The 16,014-nt window shown below is 41.3% G+C and overlaps 1 protein-coding gene across 1 annotated transcript; it reads right to left on the bottom strand.

Annotated features, from left to right (window-relative positions):
• Window positions 1-504: 504 nt before the first annotated feature.
• Window positions 505-15,277, bottom strand: LOC128719047 (protein glass-like). Its single transcript, XM_053812667.1, has 6 exons — window positions 15,238-15,277; window positions 13,253-13,383; window positions 5,239-5,372; window positions 3,880-4,002; window positions 2,331-3,785; window positions 505-577 (listed from the first exon to the last, which is right to left on the bottom strand). The coding sequence occupies exons 1-6, from the start codon at window positions 15,275-15,277 to the stop codon at window positions 505-507; spliced, it is 1,956 nt and encodes a 651-aa protein (XP_053668642.1).
• Between the last annotated feature and the right edge of the window lie 737 nt (window positions 15,278-16,014).

Here is a 16,014-nt window from a genome sequence, read left to right as displayed (position 1 = left end):
AAACAATGCCAAGTTGTCTTCGTATTTGGAGCGTTGTTGCTGTTGTTGGAAGTGATGGTATTCCTCAAAATAGGACAGTTGTGTTGCCGTCGGAAGTGACTTGAACGTGTGATGGGCGGTTGCTGTGTTGGGGTTGGTCGGGCTGGCCGTACTGGACATTGCCGCGCCAGGGTTGGATGCAGATATGGCAGCAACCGATGCACAAGCACGGTTGTAATGATGGTTGTGATGGTGATGAAAGCTGCTCGCATTTTGGTTGTAAAAGTACTGGGCTGCAGCGGCCGTGGCCGCTGCCGAGTGCGCGACGAGATGATGGCCCGATGAAACGGACTCGGCGAGTTGCTGCTGTTGAGCGTGCTGTTGCTGTTGTTGCTGCTGGTAATGCTGGTGATGCTGGTAAGACTGGTAGGAGTGACGGTGATAGTGCGGCGGCAAAGCATGTTGGGCCAGAATGCTGTTATGACCGACGGACGATGAGGTCGAGAGCGGCGCCGTTTTTTGGTGTCAAGCAACCAGCGCTTGTCCATTATTGCCATGGACGCGCATGTGGCGGTTCAGATTACCGGACTGCGAAAATCTACCGATGTTCGATTAGAGAGAGGATAGAAAGAAACAGGGATTTGTTAATGAAATGCACAGTATCGATTCTTCATCTTTGTGGACGATTGCACTGGTTGCTTCGTTTAATCTTTTGTGGCCCTACAACCCAAACCAACCACTGGCGTTCAGTTTGGGAGTGATCTGGCGTTCAGTTTGGTCCGGCGAACGGCGCCGGTACCCTCTGCATCGCATAATTTCTTTAGTGTGTCAATGGAACGACAATTTAACCCGATCAATAATAATAAAAAAATACAATTGAAATTAATAAAAAAATACAAAAATTACGAAACGGCGCCAGTCGTCCAAAATTTCTACAACCTTGGGTTAAAAGTCAGCACCGACAATAAAATTGATGTTGAGATTCGCGCTAGGGTGCTGGCTGCCAACCGGTCATTATACAGTCTGAGGAAACATCTCCTCTCATAACACCTGTCGCGACGAACAAAGCTGTGACAATATAGAACCTATATAGTTCCAGCACTCACATACGTCTCTGAGACAGGGACTTTGTCCTAAACTGACGAAACTCTCTTAGCCGCTTTCGAGAGGAAGATGCACAGAAGGATTTTTTTTCTCAGAAGACCGCATTTGTGGAAGGACAATCGGAGAGCAGCTAAAATTATGAGCATTATGAGCTATACGGCGAACTCGCTGTCGTACAGCGGTTTATACTCGCCAGGCTTCGGTGGGCAGGTCACGTCATGGGAATGACACCGGACGACCCAGTTCGTAAAGTCCTTTTAGATCGTCCACATGGACAGAGGAGGCATGGTAGGCCAAAAACTGAGATGGAGCGATGGCGTTGATGCGTCCGCCAAAAAGGCCACGATAATGGATTGGCAGACCACGGGGCTCGACTCCTGGAGCAGGTTAAGACCGCGAAGCGGTTAGAGCGCCGGATAAAGTAATGTACGACTCGAAAGAGTGTGTGTTATCAAAGAATAGGATTATTCAACTCTGGAATAATGTTTTTTACTATTTAACTCTAGAAAATTCCACGTAATACTGCACTTGCTTCACTGTGTCTTGCAAAGTGGTGAGAAATGAAACCCAACTTTCTCAGTACTATTCGGAGGTAATATTCTTACTTGAATAACGTGCTTTATTAAAATTTCAGCAGCAACTCACAGATTCTGAATGTGAGGTGATGAATTTGCCAATGGCAACTGATTTTGTAGAAATAATTATTCTTCGAACTACTTATTTAGAAAGAAAACATCTAATAGTTATTCATTTTCTTGCACAAATAGTCTAGTGCAAGTAGTACAAATCTTGGTAAGTGCACGAGTGCAGGAATGTTATGACTGATCAAAACCTATGAAAATACCTCCGCAATTACCATGAGAATGACCAGGTCATCTTAACATCTCCTCAGCGCCTATGGAAGAATTAATGGGTTGGAGTATATTATCCATTGGTTTCGGCTCCGAATAAACTCCCAACAACTTAGTTGAAATCGGAGCTGACGTGAGTAAACAAGGAAGTAATTGTCCCAAATCTTTAGATAAAAAAAAACCCTGAAAGAGATCAAAATTTTGGAAATGTTGTCCATTCAGCATTAGACAAACGAAGATTTTCCAGCTTCCAGCGTCCGTATCCAAGGAAATCGGGATTTGCGTTTGATTTGACGCTTGAGCCACTGTTTACAGGCACTCCAAATGAAGAATCTTTGTACCGTACTTTAGTACATCTTGTAACTTAACCAAAAGGTAGTTCGGTTGTGTACTTACCTCAAGAGACATAGTTTGCACTGATACGGTTTTTCGCCACTATGTATCCGCAGATGCTTCGTCAGTGTGGAACTGTCGGAGAATGCCTTCTTGCACGCCCGGCACCGGTACGGCCGCTCGCCGGAGTGCGTTCGCATGTGCGTCGTAACACTGGAGCTTTGCGAGAAGCGCCTATCACAAATGGGACACCGGAACGGTTTTTGGCCCGTGTGCGTGCGGACGTGTGCGGTCAGGTTGGCCGCCTGCGAGAAGCTCTTGTTGCAATCCGGGCAACGATATGGCCGTTCGCCGGAGTGTGTCCGGAGGTGCGTCTTCAGCGTGCTCGGCCGAGCGTACGTCTTCCCGCACAGTCGGCAGAGATTAGGTTTGTTGTCACCGCCGGCCGCTCCATCACTGCCACTACCGCTACCATCCTCCTCTTCCTCGTCTTCGGCGCCTTCCGCAGTCCGCTGGTCGGCGGTGTCCACAAACCCAAGCCCGAGCGAACGACTTTCGGCCTTCATCTTCAGGGCGGCCGCAAACCCGACGGATGCTGCCGCAGCAGCGACGGCGGCGGCCGATGTTGTCGTGGCCGGTGGTGTCGACTGCTCAACGGCGGCGTTAAAGTCCGGCGGGGTCGTACTCTTTGGTGGTGTGCAGTCATTTGGCGACACGGCAGCCGAACTCCCCGACTGCGAGTGATGGTGGTGATGGTGGTGATGATGGTGCTGGGACGGATGATGATGGGGATGGTGTGCCTGTTGATAATACTGTTGCTGTTGGAGCTGTTGCTGCTGCTGTTGAAAATGTTGTTGCTGCTGGTGGTGCTGGTGCGGGTGCTGCTGATGCAGCTGCAGATGTTGCTGCGCTTGCGGGAGCGGTTGTTTGTGGGGCGTTAGCGTGGACGAACTGCGAGACGAGTCGTGTACTACGGGTGGAGGGGAGATGGAGCCGCTGGAGGTAGGGGGAGCCGGCGGTTGACTTTGAGGCCGAAAGTCTGCCGTAAAGGAGTAGGTCGTCCCGGGCGGATACGGCACCGGGCTGAGCAGCGGCGGGTAGAGCACATTTACCGACGAGGCCGCATTTTGAGCTCCCCACTGCATCTGCGAGCACTGTATGGGGACGGACGCTTCCGCACCGTACCCGTGCATCGTCATGTTCATGCTAACGTTGACGCTCATGCTGGGATAGATCGGTGGAGCCGAATGTTGTGCGCAGGACGAGTCATAGTAGTTGGTGCTGTACGGACCGCCCGTTTGCGACTGCATCTGGTTGTAGTGCGCATGCGATCCGTGACCATGGTGACCGGCGGGTGAGAGTAGCATTTGCGGGTGGACGGTGTACGAGAGCGACGCTTGCGGGGTGGCAAAGTTCTGCCCCTGGCCGATGGGTGGCGGGTCCGGGCTTTGCTTCAACACGGCGTGTTTCAATGACAGCAACACATCCGCAACGTCGTGCGTTGGCCGCTCGGGTCTGCTGGGGGATGCAAACAAAAAACCAATCCCGCAAACGGGAGCCTCTAAGCGAATGCCCGATTGATGAGTTGAGCTGCGCGCTCTGTTTAACTTACTTGTACGATGCACCACAAGGGGAAAACGGAAACAAACTCGGCAACGGATCGATGTCCAGTGGAGGCAGGCCAGGAAATGTGCTCATATCCTCGCTCCAGTAGCTGCCAAGATTGCTTTGTGAGCTGAGGTTCAAAACGGGGATCAGAAAACGATAGCATTAAGTGTTTTTTTTATTCTAACAATTTAAAATCAGTAGTAAAACAACAAATTTTATTTGAAACTTATGTTCAATAAATACAACGCTTACTAAACTTGTCTATAATGATATCAAACTAACTAAAGCCAAGCAAACAATCACCGAATCTTTGCTCAGCAGATAGTGGCAGAAGCTGGAATACATCATTTATACCAGTTTTTCTCGTTATGATCCACTTTCGCACTTAATTTAATCACCACTGAGTACATTCCTCCTCGTTCTAAGTCATGGGCCTGCCGGTCGTATAGACCTAACCCATTCATTGCATCGCATTCGCATGCCGATCGGTTTACAGTTGAAAATTGCAACGCCGCAACACGGTAACACGATAGCGCCTTCCGCCATCTTCGCACCGTGTTCACCGATCCTAAGCAACAACGCTCCGCTCGTTTGGGGCGGTTTGGTTTTCCGCAGGAAAACATGCTCCACCTGGCTAGATGCTGTGTGATAGTTGCACACAACCAAACAGCACAGTGGAAAGTAGAGAAAACAGTATCGGTGAAGAGATAATTAAAATGAAATGCTATTCCTTTCGTGGTGGAAGTTGAAGTATGGCAGGAAGTGTTAAGAGGCAAGGGAAGTTCGCACGGTTGTAAACCGACTACGAAAAATAGTCACCAGAAACGAATGGCCGCCGTAAAACGCTTATCGATTGAAATAATTCATCAACAAAAAGAGATAGAAACAGAGAGAGAGGGAGTAAGCGATCCAGTAAAATCGAGTGAAGGGTAAGGAATATCTGGACCGATGGACCCGACCATGATCCGTTTGACGGGAGATTCATTCACAACATAAGAGGCGTGCGGTTTACCAACAGAATGACATGTTTTATGTTGCCCATTTCTTCCCTCACCAACACATCCGCATGATAGCATACATCGAAGCAACCATTTGAAAGTACTGCAGCATCGCCGAAGGCTTTAGCAAGAGCTTCTAAAATTAGTCCCCTCCACCGCATTTCCATTCCACAGACATTGCGTTTCACAACAGAGATTCCTACCGTTACCGGGCAACCAGCTAGCATGCAAAAATCGGGGGGTCAAACTTTTTATGTGCAAAAGTATGCCTCTTTTTTTGTGGCTGTTTGGTTTCGCCCTGGTTCGCAACCTTCCGCATTTGGAGCGGTGTTTTATTTGCGTTCTTTTTCGCATGAATGTTTTACCTCAGTACACCGCTGTGGTCGAGACAGTTTCCGCAGTCGCTGAAATCCGATCCGTGCAGTCCCGCAAGGGGCAATGATGCTGCGTTCTCCTGACAGCTGGAACAGCCACTACCACCGCAGGACGATGGGCATTCCTAGAAAGACAGATGGTAACACAGATGGAGCAAGGGTGGGTGAGTGAGTATGGTGATGGTCAATATGTTGTCGCTACATACATATAAAATTGTATTTAAAAATAGAACCCCCGTGAATGTTGATTTTTTTTTCTGCTAGCAGGACTCGATATATTATGAATGGAGCGCTCTTGTTACTATCATTATGTGCATAACATATAAGGCGCTTTTTTTGAGTGCTACCGTGCAGTATACTTGTTGCTATCTTTGCTGGATATCCTTGACAGCTATACAATTGTTCAATATTTTAAATAACAATTTTTGTTTTTCAAATTAAACATCATATTTATGTCTATTTTGGATAAGAACACATATCGTTATACCGCACTAAATATGCAATGGTATGAAAATTTCAAATTTTATATCTATTGAGTGGATTCTCCGCGTTAAATTAATATCCTTGATATTTCTACTTTTTTTGCCTCTCGTTGTGCAGTAATGCCAAATAGGAATTTCAAATTTCCAAAGCGTGGGAAAAAGACTATGCGCTATTCAGCAACAAAAAAAGAAAACTGAATTGGCTGAATCGATCGGGATCTTCGTTATCTAGCGTAATCATATTCATTTTTAACAAATGGGTCGTAAACTGTTAGTTTCACCAACGTAATGCTCAGACAACGTTTATTGCGTCATTATACATTTCGTCATACGAACATTTCTATTTGAGTACAGAACAAAGCATTGATAAGATAGGTAAAAATTGTGACTACCTACAATAAAATTGCGCTAATATTTACACTAAATTTGATTTGATACATATCTGCTCCGGTTATACAATTTCCTCTATTGTATTTCTTCAATTACTGCTCTAGATTGATTCTCTTTTTCATTCATTAGGAACAGCCAGACCATATTGCTTTTTGGTTCTTTTTTATATTCAATTAACGAACATTTCGATTGTTTATGAAAATGCTGAAAATGAAAATTTTGCTGATATGATATCCGAAAGATGTAAAAAAAACAATATAAATTGCGAGAAATTGGCTATAATATGTTTTTTTAAACCATGGGTAAATTATTTTAAAAAACACTCATCACTTTTTATTTTTTGTTCACCTATGCTTATATTTCTGATCACCCATTATATTTTTATATGTTCTCTATAGTTGTGTTTCGCTTTCAGACAAAAAACAGGTTCTATTAAAGTAAAACTCTGTACTTCTAATGCAATTCAAATACTATTTTTTATATTTATAATTATGTTTGTCATATTTCAAAGCGCCAAAAAGGAGAAGTATTATTAATTAACATTATCTTGGTGCTCATTTGCACCAGATTCAAATACGAAAAGATATAGAACCCTGTGTACGGAAATACTCAGTCTATAGAGGGTTATTCTATTTGTAACTAAAGGAGGAACATATGATAAGACCCACGTCTGTCCCAACACAAGTTCAAGATAATACATCTAATACATATTTTAATATCCATATTACGGAAAACTAGTCGATAAGTGAAGACGATAAGACTATAAGACGCCACGTGAAGGAACTTTTTAGGACATTCATCAAAATCTCTTATTCCTACAATTCTACCTTCATACTCTTTTCCCACATTGCCAACCTAATGTCTTAGTTGATATATCAGGGGTACCATTTAAAAGTCTATCAGCGTTCGGGACACACTGGCGTAGCAATGCAGGGCAAAAGATTCTGTAATGAATTTGAGAACTGACCTTGCCTTGGAGTTTAACTTCCTAACATGGTGTCCCTAAACGTCTGTGTCGGTCTTGTGAGGTCTTGAATCTTTAGAAAACAGGCGAATGAATGCTCAAATATTGCTGTTTATTAGTAAAACCAACACACGCACACGCACACACTATGTTTAAAAGTTTCAATTTCAATGTTTAAAAGTTCAATTGTGTTGTCGTACTGCGTTTAAAATATTCTACTACGTTTAACACTGTTTTACTTAGGTTGAAACCCGATTAGACAGCAATATGTCCGTTAATTTTTTATACAAATATTGAAAAATATACAAATATACTTCTGATAACAAGCTCAATCAAGCTGTCACTGAGACCACACAAACACATTTTCAAGCTTATTTCGAGGATAGTAGTTTAAGCAATAGTATTGTACGAAATATTCTTTATTCCACAAAAAAAAACCCTTTGTAATAGTCACATTTGTAAAACGATTTCGTGGAAGTACCGTTTTGCATCAAATTTCGAACAATTTTAGCATATTTTACACATAATGTTACGTTAAAAATTGCAATATTATTTTGGTTCGAAGTACGGACGCTATTGAGCTATATTTCATATTACGGTCGTTTTGATTCAAATGTCGGACAGCATCGAACCTTCGTTCCATTCAGGTTCGCAAATATCGCATTTTCTATGGTTAAAGGAACACCAATCCCATTTTTAACTTATCACCGTCCACTGACGTCAAGGTTTTTTTTTGTGGAACTCAGAGAGTAAAATGATAAACCACCACATTTTTCTCATTGATGATTATCTCACGAATCGATTCTGATGTACTCCGAAGCAACTAGACCCAGAGTGAAGGGCATTAATGATGAATTTACACTGGATTTGATTTGAAGCAAAACTGCTAAGAAAGCCTACAGTGGTGAACTGTACGGTAGTGACAGATGGAAAACATTTATTTTTACCAAAATTAGAGCCCAAAAGATGCTAACAACTTTAATAATTAATTTAATATTTAAATTAATAATAATAAAATGTGATTTCAATATGTCATGACATTTACGAGACGCGGTAATAAGCATTGTGGTTATAGTTTGGGCAAAAAAATATTCAGATAAAACGTGAAAAATGTCCGGAATTTGAAGCTTTCCGTAGTTTCATGCAGCACGGTATAGAGGGTTTAAAAAAAAAACCCTAGACGAGAACAAACAATTCGCTAAAGTTAACTTAAAGTCGTTGAAGTGTAGGAAAACAACGATTTCGAAATATGCAATAGCATTCGTTATCGTCGATGATTTCATATGGACCAACATAACTTATGACCGGCGGCTTACGATGTATTGCGTAAATCTGCCACTCGCGACACGTGCGTCCAATATTCGATAACGGCAAATGAGCTTTACCTATTCAACCTGGCCAACACCGACCAGAACCGACATCGTCACCACTCCAGCTTCCCCTTCACCTTTCCAACAACCTACAGATTTATTTGTCGTCATGCTGTCGGTTATAAATGGACAAATATTCGCAAAAACCTTCGTACATTACTCCGGCGGGGCAGCTACGGACCTACGGACTATGCTTCCAGGAACAAACGCTCACCGATAGGAAATATAATCTTGTTAGAACTAGAAAAAGGACATGCCATCACGTGACGCTCTGGTTTTCGGTGACGTTGGCCCTGTTGGCGCCTAGCAATGTGTAACACTGCAAAGGGCAGGACGCAATTTTCGCATTCTGTCGAGTGTGGCTGTAGCGCTCGATTTACGAAAACTCGACGCCGATGGTGGATGTTGATGATGATAAGGTTGGAACACAAAATGGTTAGATTTACTGAAACCGCTAACGCAGCAAACATTGCCATTCCAGTGTTAAGGCTATTAGGCATGGTTGCTTCGATATGGTACAATGTATCGGCATGATGTAAGTTTCGTTTTTTTTTGTACCACCGTGGATACATTACACAATATTTCATTATACAACCATCGCGTGAGTACTCCATTTCAAAGCAACAGCTAAAAAGCTAAAACAGGCTAACAGTGGTCCATGATTATAGGTATTGGCAATTTTACCTAGCCCTAACATTGCACAGTGGGCAGTCTCGAACAAATTTACATTGTTGTACGAAAAACTTCAAGTTTTTATTGAATATTATCATTAATTGAGATAAAAAATACATTTTGTGTTTACTTGAACCACCAGGTAGCGCTTAACAAAATTTGCGTTTCTCTTTTACATAAAGTAGTTTCTCGCTGTCAATAGTATCTAAGTATCGTAAAAAATATATAAGGTGTTCTAGTTTAGTTTTTAAATGATTTATTGATATTGATATTTAAATGATTTATCGTTTGAACATAATTTGCTTTTTTATCCGTTTTGAGGGGCTGCTATTTTGGATTGTTATATATTGTTTCTAACTGCTATTTTGGATTTTGGAAGTACGAGAACTAACAGTAGTTTTCGCAGGTCTTACATACATAACTTAAATGCATACGTACACTCGTTGGATGGGGCTTTGAGCTTTTGATCTGCTACTGTATAAGGGTATATACAGGCAGACAAACAGATCGGGAACACAGATAATTTTGCAAAATGCTGTTATTTGCGTTCCGCTCTGGCTGAGTTTAGTGGGTGTGCTTTGTCCTTAAAGTCTGGTATTGTAACGATGTTAGCTGATCGTTTAGAAATGGTCACCGGTGTACTGGTGAATGAAGAATAACAGTTACCAAAAAATATTGATATCACTTAAAATATATATATATATATATTTAATTTCTAAACATCTAAACAGCCATAACTTCTCCAAGCCCTGCACTGTGCTGTGAATCAGTATCAGAACTGAGATACTGATGTTGCTGATCTTGGGATCGTGTAGACAAATTAGAGCTTATGGCACTTATTTCAATATTAAAACTAACAACTACAACACTTTCCACAACATCTAGAAAGTCAGACTCTTTCCTGATTTTTTGGTCGTTTAACCAGCTAAATTCAACAGATTAATATGATAAAATCTCTTAAGTTGAAAATATTTAAACATTTTCTATCATGCTCTATGCTGCCGCTTTTGTGAAAATTGTGATGACTTTCTGGAGTTTCTGCTCCCAACGCTCCAATTGTTTTGGTGCATCCAAGACAATTCTATTGTAACAATAGAGGGTATATTATACCGATTGTAACGATTGAAACAGAATAAGTATGTATTTTTGCACTATTAATCCTGATTCAATAAGATTAAAAGCAGTTAAAAATGTTCGATGCCTTGCAATTATCTCTTATGCACTCTCTGAAACACAGCTCAATTTGGCTGTTTGTTCTTAAATAAACCTTCTACATTTCCTAACTACTGTACTGTGCTACTAACTTCCATTCGACATGATTAACCTATCTTTATACCAAATTCTTTTCAAACCCAATTGTTTACGATTCAAATACAAGGGTTTGTTATGTTTTATAACGTTCCATCTCTTGAAATCAAGCCAATACGAATTTTGTAATAGATACTCTAAAACCCGCATCCAGCAATGCAACGGGGAAATTCTAAAGTTCAAATTTTAATGAGTTTCACAATTTTTTTTTTACTCAATAATAATTCCATAACAATCCATCTAATTTGATTTAGCTCCACATTTACTAGAAGTTTGGTAAAAATGCTACATCAAAAGCAACTCCCTATGGGGACGCCCAGTCCTACGTAACTGTTTCAAGAAAAAGTTGATTTGAAAAAATCTTTCATAATAATCGCGTTTGTAAACGCTCGCAGAAGGGTTTTTTTTTTTGTAAAATAAATAAAACACGCATCTTATACACATAACACTTCACTATCTGATTTTTTCATTCAAATTTGATACAAATCCCAAAAACACGAGTACATATAGAAAAATAATATTGTTTGTGAATCACAGCATAGCATCTAAATTTGTTAATTTTGAATAATTAATAATTTTGAATAACATTGGTTTGAAATCAAGCAAGCTCGGGAGAAAATGCCCAGAAAAGTTTCAATTCAGCAAACGGCCGTCATAATGGAAAATACAGCAAATCCTGACATTGGCAGCCTCATTTTCAGAAACCAGATAAGACCGAGATTCATTTTATATACGTTTTAAAGTTTAATTCCACAAATTATAAAAAAGGATTTATTTACCCATAACGGAAAATTGTTTTCCTTTTTTTAAATTTTATCACGACAAATGCCCAATTCTACTACTAGTCTTGAGTTTCCCCCTATCTGAGTGAATAATATACTGCGAATGATAAGCGTATCTATATTGAACAAACTGTCATGGGTAAGGGTACCATTAGTGGTGGTAGTGGAACTAAATCCCTACGACAAGCTAAACTCAATATAGATATTTCTAGTAATACGAAATATTCTCTGGTCTGGTACGAATCGTTTAAAACACAAACGGCCGCATTCTGTGTTAAAATGGTTTTAATATTCAACTTTTTCAAAAATGCTCCACTATTATGCAGTATTTCTTAAGGTTTCTTAAAGAGAATCATCTTTTTTCTTTTTCTTATGGCTACAACTGACAGCAAAATTAATAAAACCGTGTAGTCATCACGAATATACAAAAAATTAGTAAACTTTTGCAAATTCGAGGTCTTTGAGCGTAACCCGGCGGTCTACAGTAATTGAAGATTGTGTTCATCACATATATTTGCCATACGATTTCACAGTTTTTGCTCAAAGTTCTATGACTGCAGACCGCCGGGTTAAGAGACAAATTGACCGCCAAAATTAAAAAAAAATTGCACCAGGTCATCAGGAAAGTAATCTCTCAGGGATAAGTATTGGTGATAAAGTGATGAACAAATACTAGCACCACTAATAATAATAAGCAACGTTCCACACATAGTTTGACACCGCTTGTAGTTCGACACACCTGTATATCAAACAAATTAGGTTTGGCATCACTGCATCTAGGTACAAAAGGCGCTGCACAATTTCGAACTGTAGTAGCCGTTGTTGTTTATTGTTTTTATAGAGACTTTGAGCTGGGCAGCTTCATTCGCCTCTTTATCTGTAGTAGCCTTTGGACATCTTTCTAACATAAACGTTTATGAACTAAAAACATGTTGTGTCCTTTCGTGTCCGTTTAACAGAGACCACCTCAATAGGAACCACATACCACCATTATAGGTACAACAGAACATTAACAACACATTATTAAATACACTAGGTTATGTATCGTTGTTTCTGCAAGGAGAAACGTATTTTCTATCATATTCCGATGAAACAACAAAATGTACTACTTCCAAACACCTCCAACAGTGTTTAATAGTTGGCATGCTGACTAATTGCACCACTATTTGGTACGCTTACCCTTACAGAATTTAAAAGCATGCATATGTAGTTCATGCTTTAAACAGAAAAAAAAAATGCGAAATGATAAGGACACGCTATGAGGAAACTTGAGTTTCGTCATCTAGAAATGCCAGCTATCGTCTGCTTCTCCGATCAACATTAAATCAGCATTAAAATTACTAATGGAAAAACGTTTTGTGGGGAATAGTGGGGAATAGGATTCTTACACAAAAACACGACACATAATTTACATAGAAAAAAAATTCACAGCGTACTGTAAAACGCTACAACGCTACCAACATAACCAACCCAGCGTAGTATAAAAACCACACACTTGTTTGATCTTCATATAGAGAGCACCACTCGTAATATTGATACGGAATAGTAATGTTATGTTTGAGGCAATCACACACTTTACACCGTTACTCCAGTTTCAGCTTTGGTAACAATATGTTCTATTGGCCACATTCAGCTGCACCAACAATATTCCTTTCCGGTGGACAAGCGACAAACCCGCTCAACGATGCGTAACGGTGAACCACTTCCGAATGACTAAAACCGTAGATGTTTCGGCCCTAAAAAGGGATGCTGCTATTCATAAAAATAATGGTGAAATTTCAGTTATTACGATTCGGGTGAATTATGCAAACGGGTGGAACAATTCTTGCTTCCCTCCCCGTGGGACGCTGTGCGTAAAGGAGAAGGAACGCATTTCGTTGTGCATGAATGTTACGGTATATCGGCACGAGCATCGCAATTCGTTCCCGCGTGTCCTGCGCGATTCTTGCCGGATGCTGCCAATGCTGCTGGGACGTAAAACCGCGTGGAAGCGGAGTGGAAAGTGGGAAACATTTCAACACATAACCCCGGACTCACCTGTGGACTGTCGAGTGGCATCCCGAAGAGGGGATTGTTCGGCACATAGCCCGTTTCCGGCTCCATGGGAGTGCTATCCGTACTCCCGCATGATATGTACATGGCTCCACCTTCGTGTATTTGATTGAACTCTGCAAATGGACAAAAGGATGCAAGCGAATCCCATTAGACTGCAGCACATTCCGCTCGATGAAGCAATTCCGACCGTAGGCCCCCATTCCACGGGAACAAGCAATTTCATTTTCTCCCGACCACACAGGTACCACGGACATCTTGTTGATGCTTCCCATCGGGCCATGATGGTGGAACTAGGCAGAATAATGCATCGCGACGCATGCGCTCCAACATCAACGCGGCTTTTAGTGACTATGCTTCTAAAGATGGATGCCATTGTGACATTCCGAACATAAAACAAATATTACGTACACATTTACACATTTGTTATAAAGTAGCAGCAAACAGTTCTTTTTATTTTGCTATCAAAACACAACCAAAACACAACAATGAATGAACATTGTTCAACATTTGGTACATAAAGTTTTTATGCTGTTGCATCGGTTTAATAATAAAAATGTAATAAAAACAGTTTTTGGCCACATGCAGTATATAAATTACACTACCAACAACACGTAAACACACAACTCCTGGCTGCGTTAAGGGTTTATTTTTGCAGTGTAAGCCCTTCACCGAACACGCCCCTTTCATCGGAAAAAGAGGGCGTAGCTTGTACAATTTTTGCAATTGCAATTGCAACGCGTCGCGTTATCAAATTTTCAACTTTTCGCTGCAACAAACTTGAATTTAATGCCTTTTTTGTAACTACTTTAACATTTGTTCGACATTTACTCAAGCAATTCAGTGGAATGTGATTATATCGTGCGGTAATCAGACTCACGAGACCTTCCGTTCCGTTGCTTGAAAGGCACAATTGGCTGTGCTATTGCGGAGTGTAGTCAGAAAGGTTATAATAATCTTTTTATTGCCGATAAAATTAAGCCTCTTTTGTGAATTCAAGTGAGTGAGCAAGTAAAATGGAAAAAAAAAACATGAGAAAAACTTACAGTAAAATTAATTTAAAACCACATTAGTTACTATAACAGAAAATCGAATCGAAAATATTAAAATAATAAATCTTTTGAAATAAATAAATAAGTAATTTCTGTTCTGAATTTCTGTTTGGAAATGTGTAACAATCACATTTTGGATAATTATGAGGCTATTTTAAAAGATGAGTGAACAATTGCACTCCGTACGCAGGACTGGCTATTCGGCTACGGGAAAATAAAGTCTAAGAAATTGAAATTTTACACGGAATCATTAGCGTGGATTCAACGGACAATACACCAGTAGGAACTGAACTTTATAAGTTTGTTTTACAACCTATCTAAAGCAGAATAGTAATCCCATATAATTAAGCTCAAATCTATATAACAAACGGAACTGTTGTACGATAACGGTAGGAATAAAACAAGTCCTAGCTGCAGATGCATTTGTATTTGACCGGACCAAAATCCCATCCGGACCAATCCGCCGTACGCAGCACGGACTATCCAGCTACGGGTAAATAAAGTCAAAGAAAACCAAAAAGACATCTTGAGGTTGTTGTGTCGCTAAACAATTAAAAAGGCTCACTAAATGTCTGTCTATCTAAATGGGAAGTCCCATGGTGGCATGATAGTAGCGGCGCCGGTCTTCACACGAACGGACCGGACCAAAATCCCATCGGAAGCAATTCTTCGTAGCAAAGACTGACTATCCGGCTAACGTGGTCGATACGGTGAAGGCCGTTCTAAGGAAAATAAAAACAAGTCTGTTTACATTGCAGCTCAAACCTACTTTCAAACAATTTTTTTTTGCATCTTTTAGAAGAAAATAAAAGGAAAACATTTTTAATTTCTTGATGTTGATCATTTTCACCTGTTGGAATTTCTAGCTTACACTCCCTCGGTCCAAATACTCCCTTCCGAACAACCGAAAATACTAACCCAGAGTGAACGCGTTACTATGTCCGTCCGAGTGTACCATCCAAAACGCCCGCGCACTGCAGAACCACAGCCAAAACACACAGGAGTAAAATAATTCCCACCAAGAAGCAAACACAAAAAACACGGATTGTACTCAGTCACAATCCCCAACATTAACAGCCCACCGTTGGCGGGTAAATCATCGTGCGGAAATCAACTGAATCCGGGGGTATAGCACCGCAAACCGTACGTCGGAAGTCAACCGAACAGTAAGTATCATAATTCACACGCTTTCACTTGCATCCACCGGTCGGCGGGCCGCATCCTGTGCAGCGTCGATGCTGCAGCTGCCCTGTCTGAAGGTGGCCGAGGTTCTGCAATCACTGGCGGATGATCACTGCTAGCGATGTGGCTGCCCGTTTGCACCGATTGCACTTGCACCTGCACTTTTCTATGCTGCTTTCCGTCGTAGACCGCGCGGGTAGTACACTCATGCAACATGCCGTTTTGGGCGTTGTGCATTTGGATCGTTGGCATCGCGTCAGAGGCTGCTGGGGAAAATTCCTCTTATTCCGGCCTGCGCTTTGCCCTTGAACATCATTGAACTTTCGCAAACCGTGTATTGTGCACTTGTACAGGGAGATTTGCAACACTATGTTTAGCGGTAACTTTAAATGCGGTAACACAAAAGGCAATGGAAAACGGTGCAGGTGGTAGAGAAATGTACGGTCAACCGTTGAGGTGCCTTGAATGACAACAGCGGCGACTTCGAGAGCCGTACGTCGATACGCTCGGAAG

Source organism: Anopheles marshallii, chromosome 2, assembly GCF_943734725.1.
Source record: "Anopheles marshallii chromosome 2, idAnoMarsDA_429_01, whole genome shotgun sequence".
Classification (NCBI taxonomy): Eukaryota; Metazoa; Arthropoda; class Insecta; order Diptera; family Culicidae; genus Anopheles; species Anopheles marshallii.
This window is presented reverse-complemented; position numbering and strand designations above follow the sequence as displayed.

What these genes read in the sequence shown, in the direction of transcription:
- LOC128719047 (XM_053812667.1), bottom strand. Translation starts at nt 15,277, where the DNA reads ATGGTACACTCGGACGGACATAGTAACGCGTTCACTCTGG. An exon ending in TGCCACTCGACAGTCCACAG is followed by an intron (nt 5,373 to 13,252) that starts GTGAGTCCGGGG and finishes CTGTCTTTCTAG; the next exon opens with GAATGCCCATCGTCCTGCGG. An exon ending in TGCAAACTATGTCTCTTGAG is followed by an intron (nt 578 to 2,330) that starts GTAAGTACACAA and finishes GAACATCGGTAG; the next exon opens with ATTTTCGCAGTCCGGTAATC.